At 37.7% G+C, this 24,356-nt stretch overlaps 2 protein-coding genes and 1 pseudogene across 2 annotated transcripts; all 3 read right to left on the bottom strand.

Moving 5' to 3' along the window:
- Window positions 1–236: 236 nt before the first annotated feature.
- Window positions 237–2,462, bottom strand: LOC126786978 (acyltransferase Pun1-like). The gene is given in 3 exon segments (XM_050512929.1): window positions 237–867; window positions 869–969; window positions 2,178–2,462. Coding segments are annotated over 3 exon segments (1,017 nt in total).
- Window positions 2,463–7,710: 5,248 nt separating this feature from the next.
- LOC126788033 (BAHD acyltransferase At5g47980-like) lies at window positions 7,711–9,321 on the bottom strand. Its single transcript, XM_050513986.1, has one exon. The coding sequence runs from the start codon at window positions 9,296–9,298 to the stop codon at window positions 7,973–7,975; it is 1,326 nt and encodes a 441-aa protein (XP_050369943.1). The 5' UTR covers window positions 9,299–9,321; the 3' UTR covers window positions 7,711–7,972.
- Window positions 9,322–11,741: 2,420 nt separating this feature from the next.
- On the bottom strand, window positions 11,742–20,749 carry LOC126786977 (BAHD acyltransferase At5g47980-like; annotated as a pseudogene).
- Window positions 20,750–24,356: the final 3,607 nt, after the last annotated feature.

Raw genomic sequence — 24,356 nt, 5'->3', positions numbered from 1 at the left:
TTCTAATTTAAATTTCCACTAACGGTTCCGTTTTTGATCTTACAACATCGCACAGCGAAACAAACGCGTTTTAATAAGTTTTACAAACTTAATACTTTCCAAAAATTCAAACAATTAGTTTCCGAAAAATCGGGTTATTACATGTGGGATTATAAATCTCTACATGATCCTTCTGCATCAGCTCCCCAAACTTTGTTAAGAGCTCATATATATCATTCACGCTAACATCATTAGTACTATACCTTTCCTGAAAAGTTAAGATCCTCTAACTTCTTCATCATATTTGCAACCAGGCCTTGAATATCATCACTTTCAGCTCCGGTTGATTTTGCTACAAAACACCCTAAAAGATTGCCTATTAAGTTTTCTGCAGAAGGGTGCGCCAATACTTTCCACATGTTCACTTTTTGATACCATGCTGATGGAAGTCTTCTACCATCGGAGCTTGCTTTTGATGCTTGCATTGCACATTTCCATATCAATGCTGACACGACTTCGACTCGGGTGGGATTTTGCACTGCTGCACTGACAGCTTGAGACTTGAGACGTGCAATTTTTGAGGATTCAAACAAAAATCTCCTTGTTGTACCCTTTGCAAGAGGAAACTCCAAAATGGGTGGAGGTGTGCTGAAGAAATCCAGTGGTGGGAAAACAGAAGCTGCAGCAACATAGTGAAGTTGATGAACGTACACCACTCCATCATCACCGGTATTCAATCCAAGGGTATTAGCCGCCCAACTGTTAACGAATTTGCTGAGTGTGCAGGCATCAATGATCTTATGTGAGGCATTGAATCCTATTGCGAGTCCACCACATCCGAAGAAGTTGATCTGGACAAGCAGAAGCTCATAGCCTGTGTCTCGTTTTTTTAACTCCTGAAGGAATCATCTTTTTCAGCAACTCAGGATCAGGTTTGTCCAAAACCTTTGATATGGTACATGTGACATGAGCTTCAAGAAACATAACTCCTTGGTCCACTACCAGAAAAAGTAACTTAGGCGACAACTAAGAAAAATCTTCGGATACAACGTTGCCATGTCAATTAATACTCTTACCCATCAATTAATACTCTTAGCATATATATGATAGACCTAATACTCATTTCCATGTCAGTGATCCGCATGAACCCTATTAAATATATTTCCACCGTTGATTACACAACCAACTACCATTCATGTCCATCCGATTCTCTAAAGTGATACCTCTTCCTTTTCATTCCCCAAGGGATCGTCTAGAAAACCATCTCTTAATTTTTTCCATTCTCACTTCTTTCTTTCCATCAGATCTTTTCTTTCCATCAGATCTTTTCTTTCCTTCACATCTCTCTCCAAATCTACTCCCATCTTTTCATATTTGTTTAAAACCAAGCCAAATCCTTCTTCTTCGATGGATTGGCTTCCAAAGAGAGCTTGGTGGAGAAGACGCTCGTCAATGTGGACATGAATCTCGTCGGGGCTGTTGAGATCTCTTGGAAATTAAGACCAGCAACTGTCTTCATCTCTGGGTTATGAACGGACAGGTCGAGATTGAGGTCTTGACGTGGTAGTAGAGGTGGCATGGTTAAAGGAATGAGATCAGTGAGGAAAGGGGTGGTGGAGACTTCGAGGACGATGATGGTGAAGGACTGGAAGGGAGGAGACTCGGGAAGGGTGGAGGTAAGGGTATAGTGGTGATTTCAACGCTATCGACTTCAACGTGGTGAGCTACGACATCCTGGTGGTGGTGATTTCAACGTTGTTGAAATGTGCGTATGTGGTGGTGGTGATTAAGGACAATTAAGGCTAATAAACTTAATTGATGTACTAAAAAATCTGATTATCCATCATCTTAAAATTTAATAAATATTAATACAAAAAAATATTTCTTTAATTAATTTCAGAAAAATATATTATTAGCTGATAAAAAATATATATATTAATGAGGTTTGTGACGAATCTAATTCGTCGTTTAAGTATTTACATTTGTCACTTTATTTATTAGGCAACAAGAGTCACTTTGTCGTCTTACACTGTACTTAGGTGACGAAACACTAAATTTCGTCGTCTAAGTACTTGGGTGACAGCAGTTAGTTGATGGAACTTAGATGACAAAAATTTCATTGCCTAATGACTTAAGACGACGAAAATAAGATCTTAGGTGACGAAATGTCGTTGTCGTCTAAGTCATGAATTTTGGTAGTGGTCATTGCAACAGACTGAAGCATTATCCAAAACTCTTCCTGCAAAGTGGTAGAAGCGAGTTAGAGTTTCGGATAGTGAACTTTTCAGAAGCTTGGTCCTTTCAACAACCAAAGAATGTTGGCAATCACCATTGTTGGGATAAAACAGAAGTAGTGGGATATAAAGTGGAGGAGAAAGCTGATCAAAAATTGAGAGGCTGAAAAATCGAAGGTGGTGAGGAGTTGGAGAGGATGGTCTAATTGTTTCTTTGCGAACAACTTCAACCTTCACCTCTGAACCCATCTTGCTAACTCTATCAGTACCAGATGAGTTCCACAACGAAGAATACTCCATATAAAGGCATAAAGCCGCAGACTCACCACGCAGCCAGTAGAGGAGTGACAACTCTTGAATCTATTTAATAATGTTACAGCATTGTTATAATGAGACTTGGATAGTTGTAAAGGGACAATGAGACGTAATAAAACAAAAATGAGTTGGGCTGTTCAAGACAATTGGATCATTAGGATGGGATCAATATTTTTTTTTAAATTATTGTCTGATCATTGATTGGAATCAAAGTCTGGAAGCTAGAAGACATGTATCAAGAGGATGACAGTGATAAGAGAAAATGAATATAACTAACAAGTTGCAATAAAAAGATCAGAAAAGATACATAATTATAATTACAACTTCAGAGTAGAACTGATCCAAAATATAAGCAGAACATAAAACATGAAAAAGTTATAAACATATGAGAATTGAAAAGTTATGAGGAAGCTTTCACATGCTGTTAACATGCATTTGAGCAAGTGAAGATCATTTTTTATGAGGAGATCTTATTATTTTTGATTGATTGTAAAATTAATGCCCAAACCAGAGGCCCACCCTTGCAAGCCCACTACCCAAATGCTTTCAAAACCCATTCTTCCTACTCTAGTACTCTTCTTCTTCTTCACAGTTGGTTCAATTTCAGAAGCTGGAAAATGGTTATTGGGCGCCAAATCCCATTTTTTCAGGGAAAAAGAAAATTGAGGTTCGAAGCTTTGTTTCCCTTGTTTGCAATCAATCATATTACCGTGCAATTGTTTTATAAATAGTTCCTAAAGGATCTTTAATTTTTATCCCCATTGATTTCATACTTTGGATTGTATCTTTGGTTACAGACACGCAATATATTTCTGTTTTTCTTTTATGTTTCTTTCGTTAAAAGTCATTCAAGTATTAAACTTTTGTAGTTCATTAGTAACCTTCTGGGAATAGTGGTGAATCAACAAACTTTAAATTCGATATTACTATTTATGACTGTTTTTGCTGTTGGGAAATTTATAGTTTTACAGTAGGGTTCATTTTTATGTCCTCTGTCCTGTTCTAAGATGACAAATTTAAGGCAGATGAAACCTCAATTTGTCATGGAACAATCACAGTTCACAAACGCTATCGTTATGATCATCATGCTTATTATTTGCTTGCCTTAACTGTTACAGAACTTATTCACATAAATTGAAGATCCAATTAATATAACATTCCCACAAATAACAATTTTTTGATGAAGAAAAGAAACCTATGCTGATAATGTGTAATAACCCTCGTTTTCAAACAATATTTGAAATTGAATTTAATTTTATTAAGTTGTGAAATTTAATTAGAATGGATGTGATTGGTTACGACGTTATGAAACGAGTAACGGATACGTTATCGGAACGTTTAATTCGAAAAAAAAACGTTACGTTTCCGAACGTTTATATCGACTTTTAATCCGTTGCTCGGTTTCGAAAACTTTCTTCACGGAAGTTGTAGAGCTCGTCGATACGAGTTCGTGAGTATGTGACACGTTCGAAACGGACATCGTACGTAAAATTTATTAACGTCGGAAGTTAGTTTCCGATTTGGAAACTAGTATAAATAGAACATTTATGAGATTAGGGTTTCCATAATTGGAAACCCCTCATTCGGCCCGCCTCCCTTCTCTCTCTCTCTCCCTCTCTCGCTCTCTCTCACTCACCCCGAGCCCTCCCTCTCTCCGAAAATCCTCTCACCGATCTGCCTCCTTCCGAGGCACCGTGAAGTACACCGCCCAGCCTAGCATCGCCGCAAGGACTCCCTCAGCCACCCTCGAGCTCGCCACACCTCCCCGCGCCGGGGTGAGTCCCTCCGCATCAACCCGAGGCCTGCAGATTTCATCGCCGCTGGCATACATCCCTCCGACGATCACCGGTGACTCCAAGGCGTGGTTTAGGTAAGGGTGAGTTGATTTAGTCGATTGTTTGGTGTGGTTTTGTTGGATTGGGAAGGTTTGGTTGCAGATCGGGGACGGAGGAAGGAGGAGGGGGACACCGTCGCCTTAAGCGGCGCGTGTGAGGGTGTGGATAGTCTAGGGGCGGCGTGAGGCCGTGGCGGAGAAGAGAGGAGAAAAAGGGAGAGAAATGGGGCGGCGGTGGCGTGTTACGCGCCGTCCCAGGGCTCGGCGCGTGTGCCCCACGCGCGGCCTGCCGGCGGGTGGCGTGTGTACCCCACGCGCCGCCACGTGCGGTGGTGCGACAGTGTTTTCCGATAGGGGTATTTTGGTAATTTACTGAAATGTAAATGTAAATTTTATTTACTACGGTAAATGTAATTAATTTTTACCTTCGGTAAATGTAATTATAAAGAGTTTTTTTCACCAACAGTCCCTCAACTCTGGTGTACCTACTAATGTGATACCTCCACTCTTAATCGTACCAATGTGATACCCAGACTCTAGTATTGCTATCATTGAAGTACTTCCGTTAGTTTTTTTCAACTTTTCCGTTATCTTGGTGACGTGGCAAGTACGTGAGGCCCACAAAGAGGGTTAAAAGACAAAATTAACTTCATCTGAGAGGAGCAATGTTTTTCCCGCCCTTTACCTTGAGAAAGACACCCAACAATTCCAATTTTGGCGCCAATTTTCCCTCCATACTCCTTAATTTGTATCTCTTATCTAAACTAAAGAACTACCGCCAACCAGTTGACCACAATCTGATAAAACCTAGATCAATCTCATTTTCTATTTTTACCCTAGCACTTGTTAAACTAACAGAATAAATATAGAAATTTATATGGAACATCTCATTTCCACAATCTCATAAGAATATAGAAACACATAACTTAACGAAATTCAACTACATGTACCATTAGTTCTTACAAGAAAAAATCATGGCAAATCAACATAAAAGGTGGCAACTAATGGTACTTAAACATGTATTTGAATTTCGTTAAGTTATGTGTTTTTATATTCTTATGAGATTGTGGAAATGAGATGTTCCATATAAATTTCTATATTTATTATGTTAGTTTAACAGGTGCTAGAGTAAAAATAGAAAATGAGATTGATCTAGGTTTTATCAGATTGTGGTCGACTAGTTGGCGGTAGTTCTTTAGTTTAGATAAGAGACACAAATTAAGGAGTAGGGAGGGAAAATTGGCGCCAAAATTGGAATTGTTGGGTGTCTTTCTCAAGGTAAAGGGCGGGAAAAACATTGCTCTTCTCAGATGAGGTTAATTTTGTCTTTTAACCCTCTTTGTGGGCCTCACGTACTTGCCACGTCACCAAGATAACGGAAAAGTTGAAAAAAACTAACGGAAGTACTTCAATGATAGCAATACTAGAGTCTGGGTATCACATTGGTACGATTAAGAGTTGAGATATCACATTGGTAGGTACACCAGAGTTGAGGGACTGTTGGTGAAAAAAACTCAATTATAAATTACTTTTCAGTAAATGTAAAAAGTAATTTGTAAAAGGGTAATTTAGTAAATTTTATTACTGAGTTTGTATTTACATTTAAATCGTATTTATACGTACAGAAATACGTATTAATATTTATACGTACAGAAATACGTATTAATATTTATACGTACAGAAAATACGTATTAATATTTATACGTACAGAAATACGTATTATTATTTATACGTACAGAAATACGTATTTAATATTTATACGTACAGAAATACGTGTATAATATTTATACGTACAGAAATACGTATATAGTATTTATACGTACAGAAATACGTATATAGTACTTATACTCACAGAAATACGTATTAATTGAGTATTGCACAGTAACCGTGAATAGTGAACCGTGAACAGTAATTTCGTAAAACCGAAAATTGCTAAACAGTAACCAATTAATACTGTTACGGCATTTAAAGGTTTACGAAACGATTCTAAATTCTTTTCTTATTCTTTTAAGGTGATCATTAATCGAGGAAAGGAATTATCATCGGGAATTGAGGATTTACGCTCGAGTCGATAAGGTGAGTAAAATCTCACTGAATTACGAATCTACCCTCGTGGTGATTCAACATTTTTGCAAGTGTGTTTATTTAATGAATTACAACATGTATATAACTTAGTGGACTACGTATATATAGTATAATGGTAATAAATACATATATATATATATATATAGTTCATTAAATTACATACTGTTATTAATTCATTAAAAATAGTCATTTCGGTGACAGAAAAATTGTGCATGTGTGATTTTAATGGTACGATATGATGTGAGATTATCGTACGTAATTTTTCAGGTGTTTATGAAATATGACATGTATATGATATAGTGGACAATGTATATATTGTATAAATGGTAAATAAATACGAATATATATAGTTTGCTATATAATATACTGTTACGATTTTTATTATGGATATATTGTGAAAGTTTTAAAACGTACAATATGATGTGAGATTATTGTACATGTGATTTTATCACGGAAAATGTGAAATATTGTGATTTGTCTTCGGACGTGATGTGTGGTACAATATGATGTGAGATTATTGTACATGTGAGGCAAGTCGGAACCTAGCCTTTGGCCGGGCGAAAGTTACGATACAGTTAGAGCTCTAGTCTGTCTGCCATAGTACTGCATGGGAGGTAACGGGTGGTTATCTGCTCATGGGTACTCAGCTTGTTTTGGATGTTGGGTGGCGGGTGGTTACCCAACATCAGCGGTATACTAAGTGAGGGGTAACAGATGTGTACCAGCGCTCATTAGTTACCATTTTGTGAAAGTATTAGAGTAACCAGATGGGTTGCTCGTTTTCTCATGATTTTCATTATACTGTGTTGATGTGGAGTTGTGTCTTTTATGAGACGAGAGTTATTTTAATATTTTACTCATACGAGCTGTAAAGCTTACCGGGTTTGTGTTGCAATCCCGGTGCACCAATTTCAATGGTGTAGGGGATACTTCCGCAGGTGCTGAGTAGTGGTGATTGAGTGACGACTCCGAAGACTCGAAGTCGATCGCATCCAGTCGTGGTGAGGTTCCAGCGTGGATTGTGTGTGAGATTTGGTGTGATTTTATTTGTGAGGTTGTTGTGAGGATTATACAATTCCATTTGTTATATGATGAATTATCATTTGGGTTTGTAATAATCGGTTTGACTGAGTTATATTTTAAACTCAGATGTGATCCGTTGCGACATTAAAATGATTTCGATTTCATTGAGATTATTTTTGTGTTTAACGATTTTAAGATTTTGAGTTTTGAAGCTCGAAATTTTAGGGTCGTTACATAATGTTTGAATGGCGCTTCATGTTGATGTCCCTAGCTTGTTATGGGGATCATGCATCGGTTACTTTTCTGTCCTCAACAGCTTGCACAAGAATTTCATCAAGAGAAGGAGTGACACCATCAAAACATTTACACTTTAGTAGAAGTGTGAAAGCAAACGGACTTTTTTTTCTTAACGAGCAGAACAAGCATCAAAGCAATGAAAAATATGAAAACGATGAGAAGATTCTGAAAATATTGCTTTATTTCTTCTTCTTTCTTCTACTGGCTAAACAGCAGCTGGATCTAGAGATGCATATGCAAGCAGCTCCTCATTGCTACTGATAATGGCCATATCGTCTTCTTTCAAAGCCAATGATACTTCTATTCCCTTTCCATCACTCGTATCTGTCAATTGAATTGTGTTCTTGGCTGGCATTGTACAGATACTTACCCATGATGGTTTACCCCATCCGAAATTGGCTTCATAGAAGGGAAATCTGCACCAGCTGCTGCAACTGTAATTGTCAATACCATCCTTTGTCATGAGATTCCCAGATTCTTGTATGGTTTGACATACGTCCTGCGGACTAACTCCATTTGGATATTTATCTTCAAATTCTTCAATGCCTTTCCTTAACTTAGAAACCAGACTTTGGAGATCTACTTCACTTTCCATTGTCATTGATGCAAAAAACCAAACAAAGTTGCCCAGTGCATTTTCTGTCAAGGGCTGCCCTGATCTTTTCCGCATGTCCACCACTTGACACCATATAGATGGCCTCACATAACCCGAGTTTGATCTTGATGCTTCTGTTGCGCATTTCCAAATGAGTGCAGATACAACTTCAACACGTGTAGGATTTGGCACGGTGGAGCTGGCAGCTTTGGCCTTCAGAGCATCAATCTTTGAGGCTTCAAACACGAGTCTTTCTGTGACCGATTTTCCTTTCGCAAATTCAGCAATAGGTAGTCCCGAGTTGAAGAAATCTAGTGGTGGACAGATAGAAGCCACAACTCCAAATTCTACCGCTGGAACCACTATATGATCAGAAGCACTGGAGCCCAAAGAAATTGCAGCCCAGCTATTAATGAATTTGCTGAATGTAAAAGCATCACCAACCTTATGAGAGATGTTGACTCCAATTGCCATCCCACCACATTCAAAGAAGTTGGCCTGGACGAGTAGAAGGTGGCCTGCGATTTCTTGTGTGGATGCTATATCAGCTGGAAGCAATTGTTTTAAAACCTCGTGATCAGGTTTTTCCAGAACTTTGGATATGGGACAGTTCACTTGGGCTTGAAGAAATGCAGCCCCATGATCATTGCAACTTATCGAAACATTATATTCAAATTTTCCTGCAAACGGATAGAAGTGAGTGAGGGTTGTAGACAATGATGTTTTTAAAAGGTTTGATCTTTCTGCTGCCAAAGACTGGTGATCAACATTGCTGCCATCCCTATTGTTGGGATAGAAGAGAAGTAGTGGGACATAAAATTCAGGCTGGAGCTGATCAAAAACAGAGAGGCTCAAATTTTCAAGGTGGGGAGGAGTTGGAGAGGATGGTGTGATTGTTTCTTTTTGAAGGACTTCAACCTTAATCTCTGAACTCATCTTGCTTCACATTGAGTTACCATAACAAAGACCCTCCATATAAAGACACAGATGGGCGGCTTCTCTGCAATGTAAGTCAATTTTAGTCATCTTTTTTCTTTTTCTTTGTTTGGCCTCGCTGCCTCGGTCAACATTTATCACCTAGCTTTATTATATTATTTATATATGTTTCCTGGAGACCCGAGGTTGTATGTATTATTTGGTCATTTTCCAACTTCTTAGACTGAAACTCTGTAGCTTTTACTGTTGAACTGAAGTCAAAATATGGTATTCTTAAAATATTTATAATCCAAGGTTTATAATTTCCGAAAATGTAGCTGGTATTCATAATATCTGGTAACAACCTATGAACATTTGGCATTACTGACCTCTTAACTACAATATATAATCCAAATGACCAAATTGGCATCACTGTGAAAGAGATGTACTCTCTTGCTTCCATACCTACTATACCTCTTTTCTCAGTTGGTGTGATAGTTGATACCCACTATACCACTACACAATTTTTTATTTTATTTTTCAAATTGCATCGCATCAGATAATCCTTATATCTAAGTTTCTTGTAGTCTTTGTTTTTAGACTATAGAAATAATCTAAGAACTATAATATTATACACTGATTGATGGTGATCTTAATCTGTAATAGTAATAAACAAATTGTAGTTGTAGGATTACAAGAACCGTCATAATAGGAAAGTTTGGCCTGGTTAAATAGTATATTAATATATACTAATACTAGTTGGCTGGCTCTGTGGTAAAAGATCTATCAAATTTGGAGTTTAGAGATGAATATGGGTCCTGATCACAACTTTGATCTTTAAAGCCACTTGAATGTCTTGATCCATACTTCTGTAGTTTACAAAAACTGACATATACAGATCGAGAAGTTGATTTATCACATGGTGAAACCAATGCAAGTCCACAGTTTTACTTTGCTTTTATACAATACTGGAAGCTGCTCCCTATTGTATCATCCAGCATTATTATATCGACCTTGTTTAGCATTTGTGCTTATTAATATCTTCCACACTCATTATTATTGTGATTTCCAGATAATTCAGTATTTATTAGGACATGTTCTTGACCTCAACTTGGATCCTCTAAAGCCATCTTGATCCATACTCTAGTTTACAAGACTGATATATCCAGAGAGCTTGATTCGTCACACAATGAAAGCAATGCTAAACAATTTTTTTTTATTTTGTTCTTGATAAATAATGCAAGTGTGCAACGCACTCCTTATTGTCTCATCCGGCGTTATTATATCAATCTTGTTTTGCATGTGTGCTTATTAATGTCCTCCACACTAATTAAAGTTATTATTATTATTATTTTTAGTTTTCTTCAGTTTTGGATAGTGATTTCCAGATAATTTGGTAATTATTTTGATATGATCTTGATCTCAACTTGATCCATATTTAATTTTATCTTCTATGGTCAGAATGGTTGAAATCCCATATGTCATCATTTACTTAACAGTGGGGAGTTGTTCCCAGAAAGATTGATTAGACAGCATAAATGTTCAGGGAATGTTCGAGTTTTTGTGGAATTATAACAGGATCAGCTCTTTATCTGGTTTTTATTTTTAAGTAGTTCCTGTTCACAATAAGCAGAGAAAAAAAGAGTTATTTGAATTTCACTCATGACTTATCTTTGCCTAGGTTTGTCTTCCTTTAATTTCCATTATTTTCCTAGTCAGGAATATATGATGAAACGCCTTCCACTTTAATGTGGTTTTACTTGGCTTCATGCCTTTCCTAATGTTGGAAGATAATAGTGGATGGAGAGAGAATCAGAGAATTGTATCCAGTAATAACTAATAAATGGTAAAACTCATTACACAGACTTAAATCCCCCTTTTAGCAATTCGGTTAACTCAGCCTAATCATTCAGCTACCAACTAACAACTATATAAAGCTTAAAGGGCCATTTCTGTTGATTAATCAGAGTGCTTGTCTGCTCGAAGACTGATGTGTTCTGTATATAATAGCAGTTTGTGGAATATGAAGTCCATTGACAGAATCAACAACTGCAGGAAATAATCAAATCTCATGTGCTCACTTTGCAGGTCAGAGTCAGAAACCATAAGTCCACAAGCATCAAAGCAATTTTCTAAAAGGAGCTAAGGGTCTGGTTGTGCTCATGGACTCCAGCTGCGGATTTCGGGAAAATTTCAGGTTATATTTCTTTGTCCCAATCATACTCAATATACTTTCACCGTTAAAATGCTCAGTAAATTAATTCTAGTTGCTTTTTTTTAACCTGACTTGGTAGCTTTTTACATACTTAATTGATCTATGTCTCCAAATACTTTCTAGCAGACGACTTTATTTCATTCATGAAATTAAACAAACATTTCAATTCCCAGCAATCAAAACCTCTTTATGTTGAATTGAACTTCTCATTCTGGTCGTAAAAAGAAACACAGATGGGTAGATTTACTTCTCAAAAGACCGAGCACGAAAACAATGGAGATCACATTTAACTAGGAGCACAACATGGACTTTTTCCGGTTACTAGCTAATGACACTTGGATTCAGAGTTGCATAAGCAAGCAGCTCCTGATTGCTTTCGACCATGGCCATGTCCTCTTCTAAGAATGTCAAGGACGCTTCGATGCCATTGCCATCTTTTGCATCCATCAATTTAACCATATTTTTTTATATTGGAGACTAGGGAGACTTACCCATGATGGCTTTCCCCACCCAAAGTTGGATTCATAGAAGGGAAACCAGCACCAACTGCTGCAACTGTAGTTGTCTACGCCCTCCTTTTCCAAGAAGTTCCCAGACTCTTTGACTGTTAGATAGGCCTGCTCAGCAGTAACTACTTTATAGTCCTCCATGCATTTCCGAAATGAAGCAACCAGGCTTTGAAGATCTACTTCACTTTCTACTGTCATTGCTACAAAGTACTACCGAAAAATTCCCAATATGTTTTCCGTGAAGGCCTGCCCTGATCTTCTACGCATGTTCAGGGCTTGACATCACAAGGAAGGCCTTATCTAACCCAAGTTCGATCCTGATGCTTCCATGGCGCATTTTCAGATGAGTGCTGACACTACTTCGACGCGCGTAGGACTTGGCACAGAAGCACTAGCAGCTTTGGACTTGAGAGCAGCAATTTGTGAGGCGTCAAAGACCAATCTTCTTGTTTTGCACTTTCCTTGAATAAATTCTACAAGAGGTTTTGCTGAGTTTAAGAAATCTTGTGGTGGATAAAGAGAAGCTTGTAATAACCCGAGTTTTTTTTTTAACAATTTATTGGATTGTTTTTAAAGTTTATAAGCATCGCGCGGCCCTCTGCTACAAATCCCGAGGTCGAGACGTCCTCCCTCGCCGCCGTGAGTCCCTACGTTAGGCCTCATCATTTAGCCCGCGGACCCGAAAAGCTCGCGGAGGCCCGTAAGCCCGACTGGCTTTTACCCGGCCCGGCCCGCGAGAAAGCCCGCCGAAGCCCGTTTCCGTGGGTAGAGGGCCGGGCTTAAATTAGAGGTGTGAAACTCGGCCCGGCCCGTTAAAAGCCCGCAAGGCCTGGCCCGTCAAAAGCCCGTGAGGCCCGGCCCGTAAAAGCCCGCCAAAATAATAAAATATTATACATACATATTTTATTAGGTTTAGAATAAGACTATTGCATTATGAAGCAACTATATTAAGGAAACTTCTTGGGATCGATCGACACCAGTAGATATGATCGGTATATATATTTAGTGACCCTATAAAAATTTCATCTAATTCGGAACTCGTTTTACCGTCGGAATTTTCGGTAAACCGAAAACAACACTAATATGTCATAAGGGAAGACCCATTAACAAAATACGAACACCAAAAGTCGTTTGCATATCTGAAATCACATAATTTTTGTCACCGATTGTGTGTAGTCGCACCAAGGAAACCAATTTGGTAAAGCCCCGGTCAATGAGGATTTTAATATGTCAAAACGGATTTTTCTTTGTTGACCGTAGGTACGGACGGTCAAACAATATCCAAAACGGACGAAATTTTTACGAGTTCCCTAAATATATATACCGATCACATCTACTGGTGTCGATTGATCATATTTCGAACTAGAGTTATTGATTGCCGAAGCGTCTACTAATGTATTATAACCTTTTATATTAGGTTTATATTAAAACTAACGCATTATGAAGCGACTATATGAAAAAACATGTCGGGATCGATCGAGACCAGCCGATGTGATTGGTATATATATTTAGTGACCCTGTAAAAATTTCATCCAATTCGGACTACGTTTGACCGTCAGAATTTTTGGTAAATCGAAAACACCACTATTATACCCTAAGGGAGGACATGTCCACACCACTATGTTAAAACGCCTCTTTTTTAGTTAACCGTTGGTACGAACGGTCAAACCATGTCCAAAACGGAAGAACTTTTTACGGGTTCCCTAAATATATATACCGATCACATCTACTGGTGTCGATTGACCATATTTTGATTTTGAGTTATCGATCGCCGAAGTGTTCACTAATGTATTATAACCTTATATTAGGTTTATAATAAAACTATCAGATTATGAAGCGACTATATGAAGGAAATTTCTCGGAATCGATCGACACCATCCGATGTGATCAATATATATATATATATATATATATATATATATTTAATTTTCATTTTAAAATTTCATCCAATTCAGACCTCGTTTAACCGTCGGAATTTCCGGTAAACTAAAAACAATACTAATATGCCCTAAGGGGGAACCAATTACCAAGATGCGAATGTGGAAATTTGTTTACATATTTGAAATCACCTAATTTTTGTTACCTATCGTGCGCGGTCGAACTGAAGAAATCTATTTGGCAAAGCCCCGGTCAATGAGGTTTAAATATGTTAAAACGCCTCTTTTTTAGTTGACCGTTGGTACGAACGGTCAAACCATGTCCAAAACGGACGAAATTTTTACGGGTTCCCTAAATATATATACCGATCACATCTACTGGTGTCGATCGACCATATTTTAAATTTGAGTTGTCGATCGCCGAAGTGTCCACTAATGTATTATAACCTTTATATTAGGTTTATTATAAAACTATCACATTATGAAGCGACTATATGAAGGAAACTTCTCGGAATCGATCGACACCATCCGATGTGATCAATATCTATATTTAATGATCATTTTAAAATTTCATCCAATTCAGACTCGTTTAACCGTCGGAATTTCCGGTAAACCAAAAACAACACTAATATGCCCTAAGGGGGGACCAATTACCAAGATGCGAATGAGGAAATTTGTTTACATATTTGAAATCACCTAATTTTTATTACCTATCGTGCGCGGTCGAACTAAATAAATCTATTTGGTAAAGCCCTGGTCAATGAGGTTTAAATATGTCAAAACGCCTATTTTTTTTGTTAACCGAAAATTTCGACGGTTAAACGAGGTCCGAATTGGATGAAATTTTTACACGGTCGCTAAATATATATATATCGATCACATCTATTGGTGTCGATCGACAATATTTCGAAACTAGAATTTATTTGTGACTTTTGTTTTAGAATATTTTCTAATAATTCTTTTATTGTTTCAAACCCTTAAATTAGAATATTATATTGTTTTTCTAATACAAGCCCGTAAGGCCCGGCCCGTAAAAGCCCGCAAGGCCCGCCTTAGGTGGGTGGGCTTGGATCTTCGTATTTTTGAAAATACCCGGCCCGGTCCGGCCCGAACCCGTTACTCATGGGCCGGGCCGGGCCGGGCCGAACCCGGCCCGTTGACGAGCCCTACCCCACGTTGCAACCTGAGCCGCGTTTTCTCCTCCGCCGTTCGAGCTCCATCTCCGGCCATCATCCAGTGATTGTCGAGCTTTGTCGAGGTAAGGGTTGTGCTATTCAATGTATTGTGTGTGATTTGGTTGATTTTGAGAGTAAATCGGAGGTGGATCGGAGGAGGAGGAGGATGAGGAGGTACCGCCGCCTTAGGCGGCGCGTGTGGGTGCGTGAGGAGGGTGGGAGGCGGCAGGAGGCCGTAGAGGAGAAGAGGAGAAAGAAAATGGATGAGAAATGGGCGGCGGTGGCGAGCCACGCGCCGATTTTAGGAGGGGGCGTGGGCCCCACACATTGCCACTGTGGGCGGCGCGTGAGCGCCACACGCGGTTGCCGGAGTTGGCGTGTGAACAGTGAATGCAAAACATTAATTTTCTAAAAATTTATTTTTACGTACGGTAAATGTAAAAGTGATTTACGTACGATAAATGTGAATTTATTTTACGTACGGTAATTGTAAATATAAATTTACTTACAATAAATATAAAAGTAATTTCTGAAGAGTAAATCGTAATTATTATTTACTAATACAGTATTTACAATTGAATAATATGCATACGTACATAAATACGTAAATAGTATGTACTCGTACATGAATACATAATTAATATGTATTTGTACAGTAATACATGAATAATAACTATGTGAACAGTAATTTTGTAACAACCAGAAATTACTGTACAGTAGAATATTATTACTGTTTTGGCATTTAAGGTTTTACGTAACGATTCTAAATTCACTTCTTATCTTTTCAAGGTGATCGATACTTCAAGTAAAGGATTCACATTTGGAATCATGGAAATTTCGCTCAGGATTATAAGGTGAGTAAAATCTGACAATGACGAATCTGCCCTTCCGGAGATTCAGGAATATGCTATAGTTTAAAGAATGAAATATGACATGTATATGATATAGTGGAATGTGTATGTGTATAAATGGTAAATAGGGACATATATATAGTTTGCTATATTATATACTGTCGTGATTTCGTTGCGAATAAGTTCATTTTAGTAATGAGATTTATGTATTGAGCATGAGATTTATGTACAATATCATGAGATGATTGTTGGTACGTGGTTTTAACATCAAGTTTTTTAAAAACATTTTTGTCTTCGAACGTGTTGTTGTCTTCGGACGTGTTTTTGTCTTCAGACGTGTTTATGTCTTCGGACTTGTTTTTGTCTTTAGACGTGTTTATGTCTTCGGAACAGTCTTCGGACGTGTTGGTATGTCGGAACCTAGCATTGGCCGGACGAAAGTTACGATACAGTTAGAGCTCTAGTCTGTCTGCCAGGGTACTGTATAAGAGGTAACATGTGGGTTATCAGCTTATGAGTACCCATATTTTTGATATTGGGCAAAAGGTGGTTGTCCAATGTCGGCGGCGTACTACATGAGGGGTAACAGAGGTGTACCAGCGCTCGTGAGTACCCGTATTATAAATGCATTTGGGTAAACAGAGGGGTTGCCCAACTTCTCATGAGCATATATATTTTCACAATATTAGACAACCAGATGGGCCGTCTAATGAGTTATGAGTGCATTTATAATTGATTTTTGTGGATTTTCGTATATATTTTTATGCGAGTTGTATTTGTTGTTTTACTCATACGGGCTACAAATCTTACCAGATTTATGTTTACAAATCCCGGTGCATCTATTCAATGGTGTAGGAGATAATTCCGCATGTGTGGATTAGCGGAATTCGACGGACTACTCTTAGGACTCGAAATTGTTTTTATCCTATCTTGTGGTGAGGATTTTGTGTGGATTTATGTGAGGATTTTGTGAGGATTTTTACTAGGAGTGGGCACGGGACGGGATGGGACGGGACGAGGCTCATCCCACGTCCCGTCCCACTCTTTTGAATCAGGACGAGATCGGGACGGGACGAGGGTTTTTAAGAATGCATCTCACTCGGGATTAATCCCGGTTGGGATGGGACGGGATCGGGACAGGACGGGACAAATCCCACCTTCCTATGAAGTTAAATAAAAACCTATATTTTTACTTTTTCATTAACAAAGTAACATCCAATAATAAAATTTTAATTAAAAAAATGCATATTATGTTCAAAATATTATAATTTATCATTATTATTTGAGTTGATATAATTTTGGAGTTATTAAGAATATAAATTAGTTTCATTTTGATACAAATATGTAAGAATTTTTAAGTTTTCATTAAAGATGGGACGGGACGGGACGAAGCGGGATATAAATTATTCGTCCCACGTCCCGTTCCACGTCCCGTCCCACGTCCCATCCCACTATTATGAAACGGGATGGGATCGGGACGGGATAAACGTTTTTAGACCTCCGTCACATCCCGTCCCTATGAATTTCGGGACGAGATCGGGACGGGATCGAAATTTCCGTTTTTTATGCCCACCCCTAATTTTTACATTTCTATTTGAGATAATGTCGAATTATAAATTTGGTTTGTAATAATCAATTTGACTGAGTTGTACAATGAAACTCAGTAATGATCCGCTGTAACATTAAAATGATTTCGATTTATTGAGATTATTTTTGAGTTTCATGACTTTTAAATTTGAGTTTCATACTCGAAATTTTGGGGTCGTAACAAATCTGCAGCACCAAAATCTGCATGAAGCACTGGATGATCAGTTGTACTACTAGGGCCAAGGGCAACCGCGGACCAGCTTTTTATGAATGTGATGATGGTAAAAGCAGCTGTCACCTTATGTGAAATGTTGATTGCAATTGCCATTCCACCACATTCGAAGAAGTTGACCTGGACCAGTAAAAGATGACCTGTAACTGCTTGTGTGGATTCGACAGCAGTTGGAAACAGACATTTTAGCATCTCTGGATTTTCCAAAATATTTTATAGTTGACACTTGAACCTGGCTACAATGAATGCAGCCCCACGGTCATCGCAACAGATTGTGTAATATCTCGAATTTTCGAGTTCAAATCGTATGAAATCTTGGAAATTAGTAAATTTGGAAATTGAATAAATCGCATTTTGTCGCTTTAATCGATGATGTCAAATGAAATGAAACCGAAGTTTAAAAGTAAAAAACGTTACGTTTCGGCAACACGAGACTCGACTTTTACTCCGTCGCTCATCTCTGAAAAATTTTTTCACGAAAGTTGTAGAGCTCGTCGATACGATTTCGTAGAGACGTCATGCACGTTAATCAGACGTCGTATGTGAAAGTTATTGACGACAGAAGTTGGTTTCTGATTTTGGAAATTGTATAAAAGGAGATATTTGGAAACCCTAGTTTCCAAAAATAAGAAAAAAAATTCTCTCTCTCTCTCTCTCTCCCCGCAGTCGCTCTCCCCCCGCTCGACCCGACCTCCTTCTCAAAAAAAATACTCCACCAAATCTCGCTCCTCCGGCCGACGTGGCTCTCACCGCCGGTCCTTAGGTTTTCACAAGCTCGACCTCTCCCTCCCCCGGGCGAGACGCGTCCTCCCTTGCCGCCTTGAAGCCTCGCCGACAAGCGGCGATTTCTGCAAAAACCTTGCCGCCGATCCAAGCTTCACCGCCGGTGAATGGAGCCATAGTTCCTGGCGAATCGACGTTTGGGTTGTGTATAGCACGAAATTGAAGCTCAAATCGGAGGTTTTAAAGTCGGAGAAGAACTTGGAATTTCCGAAACTTCCCGACGACTTTCTGGCCAAACCATGGCGATCTGTGTTACAACGAAGGTATGGTTGTGATCACCTCTGCTTGTTCTTCATCTTTCATGTTAAATGTTTGTGATTTTGTGGAGTTTTGGACGGAGTTGTTGGAGTGGCACGTGTCGCTGTCTGTGTTGTGCGTGGGTGTGGTGGAGGTGCAGGGAGGCGGCATTAAGCCGTGGAAGGGAGGAGGGGAAGAAAAGAAAGAGTTTTGGGCGGCGGTGGGCAAGCCACGAACGCCGGTTTGGGCGGCGCGTGAGCCTCACGCGCGGCTGCAAGAGGTGGCGCGTGAACAGTAATTCTGAAAAGTAAATTTTGGAAAAAACAAAAGTAGTTTGTGTACGGTAATTGTAAAAAGTAATTTATGTACAGTAAATGTAAAAATAATTTTCTGAAATAGTAAATTGGTGATTAGTATTTACTGGAATAGTAACAATACATTGTTGTACAGTAATACGTAAACAGTACGCATATGAACAGTAATACGTGAACAATAGTACTGATTCGGCATTTGAGGTTTTACGTAACGTTTCTAACTACTTTTTGTACAAATAGATGATCGACAAAACAAGTGAATGATTTGCTTTCGGTATTGTGGAAATTACGCTAATGAAAATAAGGTGAGTAAATCTCACTATGACAAGTCTACCCTCGGCGGTGATTCATAATTACGCTTTATTTTAAAAGACCGAACTATGATATGTATATGATATAGTGGGTTGTGTATGTGTATAAATGGAAAAAAACGATACATATATATGGGTTGCTATATTATATACTGTCATATTCATATTTCCAAATGAGTTTATTTATAGCACTAATATTTATTTTATTTGAGCATGAGTCGCTTGGTTTTTGTACAATAACATGTGAGGATTGTATTGTACGTGGTTTTAACTTGAGTCATGTTAAAACGTTTTTCTGTCTTCGGACATGTCTTCAGACGTGTTGGCATATCGGAACCTAGATTTGGCCGGGTGACGGTTACGATTCAGTTAGAGCTCTAGTATGTCTGCCGGTGTACTGGATGAGAGGTAACAGATGGGTTACCTGCTTATGAGTACTTATATTTTTGGGATATTGGGTAACATATGGGTTGCTCAATGTCTGACGGCATACTGAGGGGTAATAGATGTGTACCTGGGTCTCATGAGTACCCGTATTATAAATATAATTTGGGTAAACAGATGGGTTGGCCAATGTCTCATGAGTACACATATTTTCAGATATTATTGGACATCCAGATGATTCGTCTTGTGTCTTATGAGTGCATTTATATTTAAATGTCATATGTATCTTCTTTTGTTTACTATGTGTGTTATACTGTTGTTTTACTCATACAAGCTGCAAAGATTACCGGGTTTGTATTTACAATCTCAGTGCACCTATTCGATGGTGTATGAGATAGTTCTGCAGGTGTGGGATTAGCAGAATTGGAGGGCTACTCTGAAGATTTCGAAGTTTCATTATTTCTATTTATGGTGAGGATTGAGAGGATTTTATATTTCTATTTGTTATAATGCTTGAATTATAAACTGGTTTTGTAATAATCAAATTGACTGAGAACTCAGTTACGATACACTGTGACTATAAGATAATTTTGATTTATTTAAGATTGTTTTAGAGTTTTTCATGACTTCGATTTTGAATTTACTACTTGAAATTTCGGGGTCGTGACAGATTGAATCATTGTATTGGAATTTCCCTGCCAAGGGATAGAATTGAGTGAGAGTTTTGGATAGTGATGCTTTTAAAATGCCGCATTTTTTCTGCTATCAATGACTGATGATCGATATCGGTCTCATGATCAGAATGATTGGGATAGAAAAGAAGCAGTGGGACATAAACTTCAGGAATAAACTGATCCAGAAAAGAGAGGTCTACAACTTTCAGGTGGGGAGGAGCTGGGGATGATAGTGTAATAGTTTCTTTGTGAATGACTTCGACATGGTACTCATCTTCATCCTTCACGCTTGAGTTTCTTATCCAAGCACACCTCATTACCATGCATATAGAGAATGACGGCTCCTATAAAAGGAAAGTCGAAGTTCTTCTGTTTTTGAATCGTCATTGGTATTCTTATTCATTGTTCTCTAGGCAATCTTCCCCCATCCCATCAATTTGTTTCATATGAAGTATATATAGATCATAGCAAGGACTAAAATTTCGATGATTATGGAAATTTCGATGGTTCAAAAAAATGGAAATTTCGGAAAATATCGATATGAGTAAAATTATTGACAAAATTGATGGAAATTTGAATAAAAACATGGAAATTATATATGAAACTTTTAGAGATGATTATTTGACTAATTATCTATTATATTTCATATGGAAACCTTGTACAAACATTAGTGCATAGTTGGTTATAGTAATAGAAGGTGAAATAGTCGTTGAGAATTCTTAATTATAATTAATTAAAATTATTATTTTAACTATAATAACTAAATTACTACTAATATATTTTATATAAGTGCATCAATAATCCACTACAATAGGAGGTAAGTGACGGTCGCTAGAGTCTATATAATGCAGGAAGATGAAGTGTTGTATAATTCTTTTCGTATAAGAATGAACTAATGAAAAAAAAAGTAAATGTATTCAAAATGGATGCTATTAATAGTGATTTTATTTTTGAAAGTAGTTAAAAAATATTTTATAGTTGAATAATTAGAGGTTGAAAAAAAATAAAGTAGAAAAGTTAATTGGAATTAGATATTTTATATTTTAACTCCACATTCATTTTGAGTGGATATATATTATAGAGTTTTTTTCACCAACAGTCCCTCAACTCTGGTGTACCTACCAATGTGATATCTCAACTCTTAATCGTACCAATGTGATACCCAGACTCTAGTATTGCTATCATTGAAGTACTTCCGTTAGTTTTTTTCAACTTTTCCGTTATCTTGGTGACGTGGCAAGTACGTGAGGCCCACAAAGAGGGTTAAAAGACAAAATTAACCTCATCTGAGAAGAGCAATGTTTTTCCCGCCCTTTACCTTGAGAAAGACACCCAACAATTCCAATTTTGGCGCCAATTTTCCCTCCCTACTCCTTAATTTGTGTCTCTTATCTAAACTAAAGAACTACCGCCAACTAGTCGACCACAATCTGATAAAACCTAGATCAATCTCATTTTATATTTTTACCCTAGCACCTGTTAAACTAACATAATAAATATAGAAATTTATATGGAACATCTCATTTCCACAATCTCATAAGAATATAAAAACACATAACTTAACGAAATTCAAATACATGTTTAAGTACCATTAGTTGCCACCTTTTATGTTGATTTGCCATGATTTTTTCTTGTAAGAACTAATGGTACATGTAGTTGAATTTCGTTAAGTTATGTGTTTCTATATTCTTATGAGATTGTGGAAATGAGATGTTCCATATAAATTTCTATATTTATTCTGTTAGTTTAACAAGTGCTAGGGTAAAAATAGAAAATGAGATTGATCTAGGTTTTATCAGATTGTGGTCAACTGGTTGGCGGTAGTTCTTTAGTTTAGATAAGAGATACAAATTAAGGAGTATGGAGGGAAAATTGGCGCCAAAATTGGAATTGTTGGGTGTCTTTCTCAAGGTAAAGGGCGGGAAAAACATTGCTCCTCTCAGATGAAGTTAATTTTGTCTTTTAACCCTCTTTGTGGGCCTCACGTACTTGCCACGTCACCAAGATAACGGAAAAGTTGAAAAAAACTAACGGAAGTACTTCAATGATAGCAATACTAGAGTCTGGGTATCACATTGGTACGATTAAGAGTTGAGGTATCACATTAGTAGGTACACCAGAGTTGAGGGACTGTTGGTGAAAAAAACTCTATATTATAAAGATCCAATAAGAATACAAGGTTGAGGTTAGTTTTGTTGGCTGAGCCCTTAAGGAAATAAGGGAAAGAGCATGGTTCGAATCTCCTCACTTGCAAAATGATTTTGAGCTATATTTTGGTGAAAGGAGGGGCCGCCACATGGATAAGCAACACGTGTGCCAGAACTGATATCGCGATATTTCGAAGAAATTTAAAAATATCGCGATATTTCGGAAAATGTTGACAATTTCGTGCGAAACTAACTTGGTAGGCTAAAGATATATCCTCATATGAAAAAAACGAAAATATCGTCGAAATATCGATGATATTTTCGATTTTTAAGACCTTGGATCATAGTGTCCCATCATCGACAAAAAAAAAGGCATAGATCAGTGCCAATGCAGGTGTGGATAACAATAATTTTGTACATTGTATTATTTTTGGGAGTTGATTGCGGATTGCATAGCTTTGACAAGCAATTCAGTTACATACTTGACTTGTGCAGCTGTTGTTCTCACTCGACTTCCCCTATCCAAAATTGGCTTCCTGTAGAAGGGAAACCTGCACCGACTGGTGTAGTTATAGTTATCCCTTTCATCCTCTCCCATTGATTATGATCCCGTCATCCCACGTACGTAGCTATTTATAGTTATACTTGTCTTCAAGTACATATCCTTGTAAGCAAAATTTCGTAGGGGACACAATTGCAGGTACAGGCTGACCTGTTTCAACTCTGGCTACCTTGATCAGGAAACTTCATCAACCACCAAAAAAAAAATGGAAACTTCCTCAAGGACCTTTATATATCTTTGGTCGATCCATTTACGTTGTTGTAAGAGTTATTCTTTGAGTCGGTGGATTTATCAACAGAGACCTACTTTTGTTAGTGCTTTAGAGTTCATTGTTGAGCTTTTTAATACGACTTTTGCCTCCCTTTACGTTAAGTTTCCGGTCACATATCTGCATTTTCATTTTAATACGGTTCCTCAAATACTTTTTAGACTTAAGAGATTAAAATCACTAAATTATGTGTGAGATCGTGTCAGAATACATCCTCCTCACTGACCACCAAAAAATTGGGATTTAACTAATGAAAAGCCGAGAATGGGGTTTCCTACTTAAGTTTTTAACAACTTGACCACCTTATATTTCGTTCTTTTTAAGTATTTTTCGGAAAGAATTTACAATATCCTAAGGGGAGTATACAGGCCAACAAAATTCTAGTCCAGCAAAGACCCAGCCAGGCAAGCCCACGACCCAAAGTGCTCCCGGTGTTTGCCAGAATTCACGTACTGTTTGGTATTTTCTCCTCCACTTGAATTCTTCTTGTTCTTTTAGGTTAAGCGGCATGGAATTGAGTGCGGGTACGTGAAAGCGAAGCATTTGAAAGTACGGAAGCGATTTTTTTTATTTTTTTTAAAAGCGAGTACGTTTTAGAAACGTCATAATAAAATAATATATATTTATATCTAAAAATATATTATATTAAACAACAAATTAATTACTAAAACATTATAGAAAAATAATATGATAGAAAATGAGCCCAATAAATATTTTGTAATGACCTAGAATAAACAACACAAACACTTGAATAACTAACATGATAACCACAAATGATGCGCATCACCTTTCAGTTAATCCATCATACAATTGACGAGCTCTCTAAACACACTGACCAAGTCTGTGAAATCAAAAATGTATGTATCTACATTTTGCAATGAGCGGCGCACCCTAAAGCTTAATGACTTTGCGCTCTCTCTCTCTCTCTCTGAGTTTCATCTTAGTCTAGCCCC

This window comes from Argentina anserina, chromosome 3 (assembly GCF_933775445.1).
Source record: "Argentina anserina chromosome 3, drPotAnse1.1, whole genome shotgun sequence".
Taxonomy (NCBI): Eukaryota; Viridiplantae; Streptophyta; class Magnoliopsida; order Rosales; family Rosaceae; genus Argentina; species Argentina anserina.
This window is presented reverse-complemented; position numbering and strand designations above follow the sequence as displayed.